At 40.5% G+C, this 14082-nt stretch overlaps 1 protein-coding gene across 3 annotated transcripts; it reads right to left on the reverse strand.

The window, feature by feature from the left end:
* Window positions 1-810: 810 nt before the first annotated feature.
* PARP2 (poly(ADP-ribose) polymerase 2) lies at window positions 811-14082 on the reverse strand. Of its 3 annotated transcripts, XM_067028888.1 has the most exons (17): window positions 13960-14033; window positions 13454-13516; window positions 12862-12996; window positions 12457-12527; window positions 11814-11864; window positions 6354-6450; window positions 5854-5929; window positions 5134-5236; window positions 4361-4523; window positions 3965-4103; window positions 3095-3158; window positions 2879-3013; window positions 2274-2401; window positions 2010-2109; window positions 1571-1669; window positions 1201-1325; window positions 811-1080 (listed from the first exon to the last, which is right to left on the reverse strand). In XM_067028888.1, the coding sequence occupies exons 3-17, from the start codon at window positions 12920-12922 to the stop codon at window positions 921-923; spliced, it is 1572 nt and encodes a 523-aa protein (XP_066884989.1). In that variant the 5' UTR covers window positions 12923-12996; window positions 13454-13516; window positions 13960-14033; the 3' UTR covers window positions 811-920. The 3 variants fall into 3 exon arrangements, with proteins under 3 accessions (XP_066884989.1, XP_058913391.1, XP_058913392.1); XM_059057408.2 differs by lacking the exon at window positions 13454-13516 and having other exon boundaries at window positions 13960-14082; XM_059057409.2 differs by lacking the exon at window positions 13454-13516 and having other exon boundaries at window positions 13844-14027.

Genomic DNA, 14082 nt, shown 5'->3' on the forward strand with positions numbered 1-14082 from the left:
TGTATAGTCTAGTTTTAACAGCAGCATAGTATTTCAATGAGAGAATATATTTAACTAGTTCCTTATTTATGGTTTTTTTTGCATATAACAATTCTGCAGTGACATCATCTATGTAAACATGTACATCTGTAATTTTTAGGTCAAAGGGTGTGTACATTTAAAATTTTTGATAGATATTGGTAATCTGGTCTCTAAAAAGTTACAAGCTACTGTTTTCATTTAAATAACCTTCATTGTTACTAAGGAAGTATGTTGTATGTGTGTGTTTATCTGTGTTGCATGTGTTTGCAAATAGTCAAGAAGTCTCTGGATCAGTTTTAGACTTTGGTACTTCTTAGATGGAGTGGGGTACATCAAAATCATTCTCCTTCTCTCCCTTCCTCCCTAAGATATATTTAGGCTTATTGACAGTCCTCCAAGTGCTACCCAAAATTTTGGACATCTGCTGAGACCTAGGATGCTAAGTGGTGGGAGACCTGGTCTGCAGGTGGTAAACAGGGGAAAAAGGCAAGTGAGAAGATTTGTATGGGAAACAATTCAGTCTTTGCTGCCTCTACCCTTCCTATTATACTACCCAACAAACTCCAGTGTGCAGAAAAACTGTATTAAATGGGGAAAAACATTAACCTCCATTAGTCTCCCTCAATGCACAGAGGCTATTCTGCTGTGAAGGCACAGAACAGGATCCTGAGTAACCTGCAGCTAGCTGTGGCATATGCAGAGAAGCTACATTTTCTGTCCTGGAAATAAAGATACACTAACATCAGAAGAAATATGTGCTTGCAGAAGTAAAGCCCAAAGAAGCCAGTGGAAGATTTGTACTGTCTTTATTACAGAAAATATGAGAAAATCGAAAGTACAATGTTGCCTGTTTTCTTGCTTGAAGATCGTATTTTCTCTGCTTTGTTTAATATCAACATTCACCAGAGCTGCAGGAAATTAAATCGAACCTTTAGAAGGTATCGCATATGGACTTGGTTGGGGTTATAGACAATAAATTCATTGTAGTTGAGGGTATAACCTTCTGGATTCAGAATTCCCGTGTCACTTGCTGGTCCTAAGGGTACTGTACTTCCATTCCTGCCAAATGGAAGAATGTGTGTCAACATCTGCCTCTGGTTCAGAAGTTTGAATAGAGAAAGTAGAGAGTCTTATCTGGCCAAAAGGAGTTTTCTGACCCTCCAGGCTCTGAGTACTTACAAGGTGACGGCGCACATAGGACTGGGAGCCATCTTGCCTAGCCCCTTGGTGCTGTGTTTGCCCTGAAGTAATCCTTCTGCCTCTGGATTGGCCCCTAGTAGCTCATTACACTGACCTAGAGCTACCTGCAATGAAAAGGATCTTTAAATGACCACATCCTACTGAAATGAATGGCTCTAAAGCCAAACAGAAAACTCCATCAGTACTTTCTTCTCCTACTCCATCAGAAGAATCGAATGCAGTGGAAATTGCACTTGGCTTCCCTCTCAGGTTCTCCCAGGTGAACCTCTTGGTTCTGTGGCTGAATTTTCTCTTTGGAAAAACAGGAACTAATAATAAACTAGAAATCACAGATGTGTTCCTGCCTTACCTCTGACAGGAGCAGCAGTCCAGTATCCTTTAGGCGAGTGGCAAAGCAGTAATTGGCACTCTTGGAAGACATGTCAGCAAAGTAGATTCCTTTTCCAAACTGAAACATATAAATAAAAAACAAGGTCAACTGCCTAACCCATTGTGTTAGAAGGGAGGCTCATACCACTGACCCTGTGTTCTATTATCTGAAATACAATATAGACCCTTCTCCCTTTCCCCTCACAATTCTGTTCCAAGAGAAGGCAGAAGCATCAATGAATCTCTGCTTTCTGGGGAGAAAGGAGGGATATCCTTAGGAATTTAAGAAAGGAAGGTCATAGTCAATGCCAGGTCACCACCTAATCCTAATCTAGGAAAAAAAAAAGGGTGGGGGGAAGGACTGAGAAAATTGTATTCCTTTCCCTTGTACCCACCTCCAGGGTTCAATATCTACTCACCATGTAACCTGTGATGGGAGCCTCAGGTGGGGCAATTCGAAGCCCGTGGCTCAGGATTCCCACCCAGTTACTCAGCCTGGAACCATGCCATAGCAGCATCCTAAGGAAAAGCCAGTATTATTGTACTCTCTCTTGCTCTCCTGCAAACATAGGCCATAAGCATAAAAAAACACCAACAGCTGTCTCTGCTATCCTTCTCTGTAAGTTCCGTAACTGCACTTCAGGCAAGGGAATGTCTTCCCAAACCCAAAGCTAAATGGAGACCTGTTATGAAGGTCCTCTCTGAAGGCTTCTTTCTCACCCTCCTTCTCTACTTCAAAAACATCCAGCAAGGTCATGGTATAGTCACTGTGTGTGGGAGCATGCGTAGACTGTAGGTACTGGGAAATCACCTGTGAAGAAGAATGAAAAAAATGGCTGATGTGGACTCTATAAGAGACCACGGTGAGCTGAAGAACCTCAGGGCTTCTGGTATAAATTGGCCCAAATGGTCTCACAAGGGCAGCTAAAAAGAGCCCTACCGGGCTTCCCTGGTGGCGCAGTGGTTGAGAGTCCGCCTGCTGATGCAGGGGACATGGGTTCATGCCCCGGTCCGGGAAGATCCCGCATTCCACGGAGCGGCTGGGCCCGTGAGCCATGGCCACTGAGCCTGCGCGTCCGGAGCCTGTGCTCCGCAACGGGAGAGGCCACAACAGTGAGAGGCCCACATACCACAAAAAAAAAAAAAAAAGAGCCCTACCTTCCCAATTCCTAGTAAATAGAAGTTCTGCCTTAAAGTTTTCTCTTAACCAGAAGTAGTCAGAGAACAGGGGGATGGGGAAAGGTGGATCATTTATTTTGTTATGAAAATAAATGATCATTTTTCTTACTTTGAACTCATAACTCTCATGGTCTAAAGGGAGCAAAGCACAATGTAGTTTTCTATAGTGTTGGTCCAGTGGGTGTTCTGGGCTTTGCAGTTCTGTCTTCACCAGTTTAATGGCAATTTCAATGTCTCCCAAAGCCTGATAAGAAGAGACAGAAAATCAGTGTGGGAGAAACCTGGGACAAGAGATGTAATACTTCCCAATCCACACATATCTCACCTCTAGTAGCTGTACTTTGTCTGACAGTTCTTTCTCTGTCCGGATTAATGGAGGCGTACGGAGTCTAGGACAGAGATATAACCAATAATTAGTTCTCTGATGTGTGGCCAAAAGGCACATGACTAAAAATAACAGACTAAAGATAGGTCCTTTAGAAAATAGGTATAAGAAACTGGGGTTTTCCATTTGATAGAGATCTGTAAGAGATTTTAAATTCCAAATATATAAAGAGATATTATGCATATACTCTGAGTAGGATAAAATGAACAAACTATAGATTTTGACATTTAGGACTAGAGTTAAAATTCCTTTTTATGGGAACTTTTAAAAAATAAGATGTATTGACATCAATAAGGAATAGTTTGGATGAAGTCCTATCTAGAGGCAGAAATACACCTATTGACCACTCGGGGTTATTTCTAGGTCATAGGCTTCTATAAAGCAATAGATGACTAAAAATAAAGTAAGCACCAGAGTGCAGAATCAACAAAGATAAAATGTATTTTATATACCTAATATCATTTGAGTTCACAGAAATGGTGTTAGTGTGTTACTTTCACCTTAAAGAATAGGAAACAGGGTGATATGCCTGAAGGTGTTTTACATGTTGGTTGGATAGCTAGACCCACTCTCTCTTGAGTTGGTAGCTTACACTTTGTCAGAGAATATGGTTGTAATCAGGCCAGGAGATCACATCCCATATTCATAAGCTGATTAAATAGGCTATCTATAAATCATTTTGGCTCTACAGCTATTCAAGATGATCATTTCCTTAGAAATGAAAAATTAAAAAGATTATAATTGCTGCTGAGTGATGTAGGGGATCTGGCTGGGTAGAAGAGCAAAGTGAAGTAACAGCACAGGCCTTACCCAAAGTCATGTGGGATTCTGGTGTAGAATTCATTGCATGCTTCCACGAGAGCTCGTCCATGCTGGCCAGCCCGAATACAATCCTCAATCTTCTTAAGAGACTGGTAACCTGCCTTGATTTGTGCCACTGTCAGCTTCCCTGCAGACCCAGCCAGAGATCAGACTCCACAACTAGGGTCCCAGCCTGTAAACTGTATTTGTGTCCCTGTCCAACAAAGACTCTCACCTTTCAACTTTCAAAATTGTTCTTCCTCCCCCCCATGCAACCTCTCACCTCAAATCTCTCTTTCTTTATTCAGTAATATCAGCAAGCTTTAAATCATGATGGTGATAAAATATCCTGGTAAAGGAACTAGAATATGAAGTGAGAATGTAGGATAGAATCTGAAGTCCTACCAAGTGGGGCTTTCTTGGTATCATATTTCATTTCTACCATCATCTCTTCCATGGCCTGGACATTACAGATCAACTTTATCAGCTCCTGTACACGAAGATCTAGCTGTGACTCTGGTTTCAAGGGGGATTTGAGAGATTCACCTTTATTTGTTTCCTCTTCACCCTACAGCAAAAAAAAAAAAAGTCATAAAATCTGAAAGGATCTATTTTACGCTCCCTGCAACGACTGGCTCTACGATATTCCTGGCAGGTCAACATCGGCCTCTGCTTGAACACAGGCCCATTCCATTAGTGCTCCATTAGAGCACTCAGTGTGACTTCCACCTTCCAGTCCTACTTCTGCTTCCCATAGTTAAACACTCAGAGTAAGTCTAAAAGGCCCTCCAAATATGATGTCATTAAGTATGTAAAGAAGCTATTGTATCTCAAATCTTCTCACCTTAAAAAGACTGGTTTTCCATTTTTCAGATATGTGACAGTTTTCAGGACAGATCCTTTTAGCATCCTGGTTATAACTCAGCATTCAAAATTAAATGTTTTTTTTTAACTGTGGTATATAACTAGAAGTGAAGGCAACTTTTAATGTAGTTTTATCAGTTTGACTATTTATTACTCCTCTCTTGATTCATAATATTAAACTTCTGGAAACAGGACCTAAGATTTTATAAGAACCTTAGTAAATAACAGAGACTAGGACCTCATCTAAGTCACTGCTAGACTTCACCCTGGTTAAGAGGAAACAGTTCTTCCCTAAACGTATAGTCAGAGTTTACCTGAGTATTGGTGGTATAGTCCATTTGTAGCATATCATATTTTCCAGGCACCTTCTCAAACTTCTCACGATCCTCCCAATTATTTTTTGTTTTGTCAAGGAATCTGTAAAGTTCAAGGTGGTGAGAAAATCTTACAAACAAGGGTCTACTACTAGGGATGGGCTTACAATTATTTCCTAAGAACATCTCCAAACTTTTTATCTCCTGCGACATCAATTTTCCATAAATCTGGATTCTGAATTAGGACCCTGAATGGACAGAAAAGCTCTAGAGACAAAGGGAACAAAAAAAATGGGAAAAAAGGACCCTTGAGCTTCCCAAAGGCCCCAAACATCACAAAAGTCATTGAGATTTAAGACAAAAGATCCCTATCCAATCCTTTTCTCTGAAAGAAACATTCCCAGAGACTCCAGAAAGTTTTTCATATCATAGTAAAATAATTTTTCAAACTGTAGCTGAACAGTCTCATCTCATTTTTCCCAAATTTCCTAAATTGTTGGTCATGTGCTGAATATATTAGCTTCTTCTGTTTTTAGTCAATTTCACAGTTCCAGGTGATTTAATCAGTAACTAAGGATGCAATTTGGTGTTCCGATCATACAATGTCACAGTGAAAAGACATTATCATTTAGGCCAAATCACACTTACTATAAAATTCTTAAAGAAGAGATATCCAAGAAGAAGAAGGATATTTTTTTGTACTCATTTCTTAGCACTCACTTCTTTTGAAAGATTTCCTTGGCCTTGTTGAGGTCCCCAGAACAAGCCACCAAGCTGTGCTGCCCCATTTTCCCAACTGCAAAGCAAATGCCACATGTAAGATGGTTCTCTGCCCCCCAACCCAAGAACAGTTCTCTGATAGCAACAAGCCAGCTCTCTAAGGTCTCTCTGCTTAGCATCTGACAAATAGGCAGGAAGGGAAGAAGGAAAAGGTGAAAGGTTAGGGAAATGATCCTATTGACTCTGAACGGCACTAGCAGCCCAATTGCAGGACAGTTCTCAGCCTCAACAGGATGCTAGTAGTTTTTCTGATGGGAACTTGCAAATGAGGATGCTGGCCACTCCCCAATTTCAAGCAGCACAGTTTGATTCCTAAGCCTCTAACAGGTTATAGAAACTCCACTTCACCAATTTAAACCCAGAGGATCCTTTGGCTACTCACTCAGTTGCTTCTGGCTTTCTGAATAATAATTCATAAAATCCACAATAAAAGTCATTACCTCGGCCCCATCTCATCCAAACACTGAAGTTCCTCTGTGCATCCTCTTCTAACAGCTGGATCAGATAATACTTGTTGTTGTTGAACTGGAGATTGGTCTACGATGATAGAAATATGAACATAAAAGGAGAGAAGTTTGCAAATGGAAGCTACAGAAACCAATGACTCTTCCTTGGTTACAGGTACGAGTAATTGCCGTGAGGAAAGGACAGCAAGGGACAAAAAAATCAGGTTCATGTGAGAGTAAGGATATAAGAAAGGAGGAAAAGGGTTTCTATATTAAACTTTGAGTTCCTAGGAATTAAAGGCTGGAAGCTTCCTAAAACCTCTACCCAACCTCAAATATCATCACTTCCCTCCACAGATGTTTCCGAGGTCATATGTATTTTCCAGCTCTCAATCCATTCCCAATAATTATTTTCCAAATGAAAACAATTTTGATGGCCCAAAGATCTGTAACTATTATGCTTATTTGTTTAGACAACTTATTCTCAGTAGTTCCACTTACAGCTCTGGTTTGTCAGCTGCAGCAATCTGACAATGAGCTGAGAGCAGGATGTTAGGAGGGGAGGGAGGATTGGCAGAAACCACTGCCACATCTGTCCTGTACCTAACGTGACCTGAGCTGGAGACATTCAGAGAAACTGTGACTAGTGTCTAAAAAGCAGTATCCTGTGAGTAACTTACTCTGAGTGAAGAGAGTGAGCAGTCCATGATAAGGAACAGCAGCTTGTACAGTAAGGCCAAGCCCTGGTCACCAAGGCAGTCTTCTTTGTTAAGTGTGTTTCCTGTTCCTACCTCCTGTCTGCTCACATTATAAAGTCGCAGATGGTAGAACAAAAAGGGGCCTTAGGATCTTTTCTATCTGCTCATGATATTTTAACTGAAAAGAGTGGTAATAAAAGAATACTAGGTAGCTGTTAAAAGTATATATGATAGATCAATCAATTCAAATATGAAGACATATTCAGGAAATACATTAACCAGGCATGTGTAGTATCTATCCAAAACAACAAAAATAAACAAAGAGAAAAAAGATTAAAAAGAAAAAAAATGGGATATCAGCATCATGGTGGAGAAAAGATGCTCCCTTCATCTCTCCCCTTCAATCTACAACCAGTAAAAAAAATCCACAACTCAACAAAGGTGCCTCTGTCTTAACACTCCAGGTTGCCAGAGAATTCCACACATCTGTACATCTAAAGGTGGGTGGACTGGGACACATAGAGGAGGTGGAACCAGGGCAACAGTGGAGGCGGTGCCTGCGATTCCATGCCCCCAGAGAACCTGGCAGCAGCAGGTGAGGCGGTGCACAGGACTCTGGCGTCCTGGCTGCAGTGGTGCTGGCAGCCACAGGTAACTGGGCAGCAGTGATAGGGGAGCCATGGAGGGCCCGTGACTCGGGCCCCTGCACCTTCACCCTCAGTGGCAGCTTCCGGCTGAACACAACAATACCAGACAACTTAGAGGCGCTGGCGACCCGGCTCCCTGCGCCTTTTCGCGTGACTTAGGAGATCCCAGACGAACGGAGGCTCCTGTCATCCTGGTGCCCCAGGTGGTGACGCCAGTGACACCAGCAGCAGCAAAGCACCAATGACCTGGGAGGCACAACCGTGATAAGGAGGGCACCGGGTGACCCCTGACAGAGGTGGTGGAGGGTGGAAAGTGCTCTCAAAGGTATCTAGAGGCAGGGCCGATAAGAGAAACCAAAAACTTGTGTTACAGCGCCACCTACTGGAAAACAAAAGAAAGGCCTCTAATTTCTAACCTGTTGAATCCTCAGAATCAAGATTTTTAAAAAAGCTTTACCTAAAGAGCGGTGTTTGCTACTTCAGACATACTGGCAGAGGAACAACTCATCAAACACCATGAAGAACCACAGTTACAGTGTATCATGAAAATAAAATGACAATTTTCCAGAAACCAAACTTAAAGTCATGGAACATTGTGATCTAACTGATAGAGAATGCAAAATAGCTGTCATGAAGAAGCTCAATGAGCTAAAAGAAAACTCAAAAAGGCAGTTCAATGAGCTCAGGAATAAAATTAATGAACAGAAGGAGTACTTTTCTGAAGAGATTAAAACGATAAAAGAACAAAGCAGAAAGAAAGAATAGCTGAGAACTTCCCAAACCTGGGGAAGAAGATTGATAGACCACTCCATGAAGCTAAGAGAGCATATAATTCCCTCAACACAAAAAGATTTTCTCCAGGACACATTTTATTAAGACTGTCAAAAGTTGATGATAAAAGAAGAGTTTTAAAGGCAGCCAGGGAAAAAAGTATGATCACCTATAAAGGAATGCCCATTAGGCTATCAGCAGATTTTTCCGAAGAAACTCTAGAGGAGTGGAATGACATTCTCAAAATACTGAAAGATAAGAACTGTTAGCCAAGAATACTCTACCTAGCAAAGTTACCATTCAGATCTGAAGGAGAAAAAAGGCTTTCCCAAACAAACAAAAGTTGAGAGTTCATCATCACTATACCTACTTTACAAGAAATGTTGAAAGGAGCTCTTCTACTTGAAAGAAAAAGGCAAAGGTACACAAAACTTTGAGTAAGGTGATAAACAGAATCAGAAAATTGCAACTCTATCAGAATAGGTTTAAACAGCATAAAGGTTAAAGGGAAAAAAAGCAGAAAAAACAACTATAGCTACATCAATGTGGTAACAAACTTACAACATAAAAAGGGATAATTTGAGACAACAAATACATAAAAGGGGAAGAGGAAGAGGATGGAAGCCATATAGTCAAATGAAGATGCTATCAGCAGAAAAAGGACTATTTTATCTAAGAGACGTTTATACAAACCTCATGATAACCACAGAGCATAAATCTAGAGCAGAGGCACTAAACATTAAAAAAAAGGAAACTGAGAAAAACATCATAGAAAACCACCAAACTAAACTGGCAAACAGAAACACAAGGAAAAAGAAACAATGGAGATATAGAACAACCAGAAAACAAAAGATGAAATGGCAATACTAAGTCTTCATCTATCAATAATCATCCTAAATGTAAATGTATTGAATTCACCAATCAGAATACAGAGTGGGGCTTCCCTAGTGGCGCAGTGGTTAAGAATCCGCCTGCAGGGGACACGGGTTGGAGCCCTGGTCCGGGAAGATCCCACATGCTGCAGAGCAACTAAGCCCGTGCACCACAACTACTGAGCCTGTGCCCTAGAGCCCGCGAGCCACAACTACTGAGCCCGCATGCCACAACTACTGAAGCCCACACGCCTAGAGCCCATGCTCCACAAGAGAAGCCACCACAATGAGAAGCCTGCGCACCGCAACAAAGAGTAGCCCCTGCTCGCTTCAACTAGAGAAAGCCCGCGCGCAGCAACGAAGACCCAATGTGGCAAAAAAATAAAATAAATAAATTAATTAAAAAACAAGCAAACAAAAAAAACCCCACAAAAGACACAGAGTGGCTGGATGGATTAAAAAATAAGATCCACCTATATGCTGCCTCCAGGAGATTCAGCTCAGCTCTAAAGACAAACAGGCTCAAAGTGAAGGGATGGAAGATGATACTCCAAGCAAATGGCAGCCAAAAGAAAGCAGGTATAATTAATACTCATATCAGGCAAAATACACATCAAGAAAAAAAGTTAACAAGAGACAAAGATGGACATTACATCATGATAAAGGGGACAATTCATTAAGAAGACAAGTTTTTCAATATATGTACACCTAATTCAGGAGCACCAAAATATATAAAGCAATTATTAACAGACCTAAAGGAAGAATCTGACAGCAACATAATAATAGTTGGGGACTTTTAACACCCAAATTACATCAATGGATAGATCATCCAGATAGAAAGTTAACAAGGGAACAGCAGCCTTAAATGAAACATTAGATCAGATAGATTTGTACAGAACATTGTATCTAAGTGCAGCAGAATACACATTCTTCTCAAGTACACAAGGAACTTTCTCAAAAATAGATCATATCCAAGAAAAGAATAAACAAACAAAAAAATAGATCATATCGATATGTTGAGGTACAAAACAGGTCTCAATAAATATAAGACTGAAATCGTATCAAAAATCTTTTCTGATCACGTGAAACTACCACAACAATGTAGAAATCAACTACAAGAAGAAAGCTGGAAAAATCACAAATATGTGGAGACTGAACAACATGCTACTAAACAACATGCTACTGAACAACTATTGGGTCAACAAAGAAATCAAAGGAGAAATTAAAAATACTAAAGATGAAATGAAAATAAGACATACCAAAATCTACAGGATGCAGCAAAAGTGGTATTAAAAGGGAAATTTAAAGCAATACAGGCCTACCTCAAGAAACAAGAAAAATCCTGAATAAACAATCCAACCTCACACCTAAGGGAACCAGAAAAAGAGCAAATGAAGCCTAAAGTCAGCAGAAGAAGGAAATAGTAAAGATCAGAGTAGGAATAAATGAAATAGAGACTAAAAAGACAATAGTAAAGATCAATGAAACTAACAGCTGGTCCTTTGAAAAGATAAACAAAATTGACAAACTTTTAGCTAGACTCAGAAAAAAAAGAGATAAGGCTCTGATAAATAAAACCAGAAATGAAAGAGGGGAAGTAACAATGAGTACCACAGAAATACAAAGGATTATAAAAGAATATTATGACTAGCTATATGCCAACAACTGGACAACCTAGAAGAAATGGACAAATCTTAGAATCATACAACCTTCCAACACTAAATCATAAAGAAATAGAAAATGTGAATAGACCAAAAACTCTAGTAAAGAGATTGAAATAGTAATTAAAAAACCTCCCCCCAAACAAAACATTACCCTGATACCAAAACCAGACAAGGACAAAACGAAAAAGAAAATTGGAGGCCCATATCTCTGATGAGCATAGAGAACTGTATGGTGACAAATTGGAACTAAATTTTCGGTGGTGAGCACCCTGTAGTGCTTACAGAAGTAGAAATCTAATGCTGTACATGTGAAGTTTACATAATGTTATAAACCAATGTTGCCTCAATAAAAAGTAAATTTTAAAAAATAAATAAACTTAACTACATAAAAATGTAAAACTTCAGTAAGGGCAAAAAGTATACCATAAGGAAAATCAAAAGGCAAATGACAAATTTGGAAAATATATAAGCAATTTATATTATAGACAAAGGACTATCCTCCACATTATATAAAGTTCCTCAAAGTCCATAAGAAAAAAGACCAAAAACCTATCAGAAAATGTGCAAAATGATATGAACAGAGGGTTCATAGGTTCAATAAAAGACATAAAATCTGCTAAAAGATCTCCTTTTCATAGAGGACTACACTATCAGGTAGAGTGCACTAGGGCTGAGTACTTGGGAGTATGAACCCCTAGGGGCTAACATAAGGGACTTCAGAATTAAAGATTTGGGCACTGGACACTGTCAACAATAATTATCAAGAAGAAATTCTCATAAATAAAAGAGTTTCTTCCTTTACCTGATTTAGCATGACATCATAGACATCATTTCCTTCACAGTATACATGGGCCTAGAGAGAAAAGAAAAAAATTGACATTTGTACAGTCACAGCCCTGATGAGATCCTAAGCGAGGCTCTAAATTTTCTCATGCCTCGAGGTAGTATTCTCCCACTCTACCAACATGCATCTTCCAGGGAAAGAAATGCAAAAGTACGTTCTACACATAAACTGTCATTCCTATGATGAAAACATGTTGCCTTTTTGTAACTACAGAAATACAAATCAGTCTAACTCAGTTAAAGGAAACCTGTTCCAGAGGAAGCCTTTCTTCCGTATTCTTCAAATCCTCTTCCCATTCACCAGTAACTCATACCATACATACCAGGGCAGTTTCTCATTAGAACATTGATAATGATACAATTTTCTGAGAAAGAGACTGAGGTGTGGAAAGCTGATGACAACTCCAGAAGTTAACCATGCTAAAAAACACCCTGATGATTACCCCCAAACCCCACCCCTGCCATCACTCAGCCTTGGAGAGAGTTAATCACTAGTAACATTTTGGAGAGCATTCCTAAAATGGATACTAGCAATGTTCCAGACAGGAATCCCAATAACAAATGAACAACTGCTCCCTGAGAAATCAATGGGAGTCTCTCACCTTCCCCACCTTGGCTGTGCACTCTGGGTCCACTGGAGCTTTGCCCTTTAACAGCAAGGTCTTCACAGACTCTGAGGAAAGACAGATATGTACCACATCCACTTGTATGGGAATCAAAAATATCTGTCACGGTTAGACAGAAACCTGTCATAATTAACTTTGCCCTTCCCAAGCACTCCTGATCTGCCCAGGTCTCAGTTCATCTCAAATACAGGAAACTGAAGATTTTGAGAAAGCAAGTTAGTCCTGTGGTATGCCCAAAAGATAGAAAGTTAATTATATCTTCAAGAAAGGAAGAAATAAGAGCTGAAGAAACAAGATACCCCCACCCCCAACCCTCACCCCTCCCAGAGACCCCCTTGCTGGCCCAGGTGCTCCCTGGCCTATGTATGTCGGGGAGCTGACCTTGCTTGTCTTCCATCCTGTCATTATCAGCCTTTCCTCCAGCCACAGGCTCCTTTTTCATCTTCTGGCATTTTCGAATTTTCTTTGCAGGTGGAGGGTCTTCTGTAGCTGTTTTGCCATTATTAACTCTTTCAGCTTCATTCAGTGATACAGAATGGGCAAGAAGCACGGGCAAAGAAGCAAAAGAAAGAATGAGTACACACGGAATATGATGCTACTTTGAAAAAACATCTTTTTAAAGAAATAGATTGAGGTGGTTTTGTAAATTTACAAAGAAATAATAACTGCCACACCACTGTTCTTGAAAACAGTGTGAGTTCCTGAATTGCTATTCTAGCCACATAAAACTAAACAAAGCAAAATGTAGCCTTGAGGTCCTTGTGAGCTCATGGCCTGAGGCATGAGTCTCATAGCCTGCTTATCTCTTCTGTTTACTTGTGCCCTAATACCACCCAAATATCTATCCTCAAACTACCTAAGGTGGTATGAGATAATGGTTACTAGAGTGCTCTGGAGTCTGTGTCTAACTTAGAGCCCAGCCCTGTCTCTTCCAGCTGTGGAATCGTGTAGAAGTTATTTCATCTCTTTGTACCTCAGTTGCCCCAACTGATAAATCCAGAGGAAGACAGCACAGTACCGAATTTGTGCGGTGGACCTATGCACGTAAGAACACAATACACAGAGTATGATATCTCATCATAAGTCAGTTCTAAGAGTTGCATTTTATTATCTCTGAAACTGGTATGCATTTTACCATGGATGACTTATAAGTAGTCAATCATGTTTTAATTGGAAGCGTTTCTCCTTGCTTAGTGGTACATAAAACAATGATGCACCTTACAATTAATTTTTTTTAACTGGATGACATTAGGTATTTAAGATAGTGCTGGCACTAAGTTAGTTGTTACAGGTCAACAAGCTGGCATACACAGTTCTGTAATCCCCAAAGCTATGAGAACAAAAAAATTTCAAAGTTCGGTACCAAGACAAGTGCTGGTTCAGGCGGCGATGGAAGTAGGAAGGGCTATAGCAGAGAGCACCGTTCCTTTTCCGACTTCCCGCCCCCCAGCCTTCTGCCCCCCACAATGCACTCCAAACCTCGCGCCCGGCCGCCGCTTCTCCCCCGCCGCCGCCGAGGTGCCATGGAGCCAGAACGCTGACGTCATCAACCCTCTCCCAAGTATCGCCGGCGCAGTCCAAAGGCGGGAGCACGTAGCGCGC

This window comes from Kogia breviceps, chromosome 3, assembly GCF_026419965.1.
Source record: "Kogia breviceps isolate mKogBre1 chromosome 3, mKogBre1 haplotype 1, whole genome shotgun sequence".
In the NCBI taxonomy this organism is placed as follows: domain Eukaryota; kingdom Metazoa; phylum Chordata; class Mammalia; order Artiodactyla; family Physeteridae; genus Kogia; species Kogia breviceps.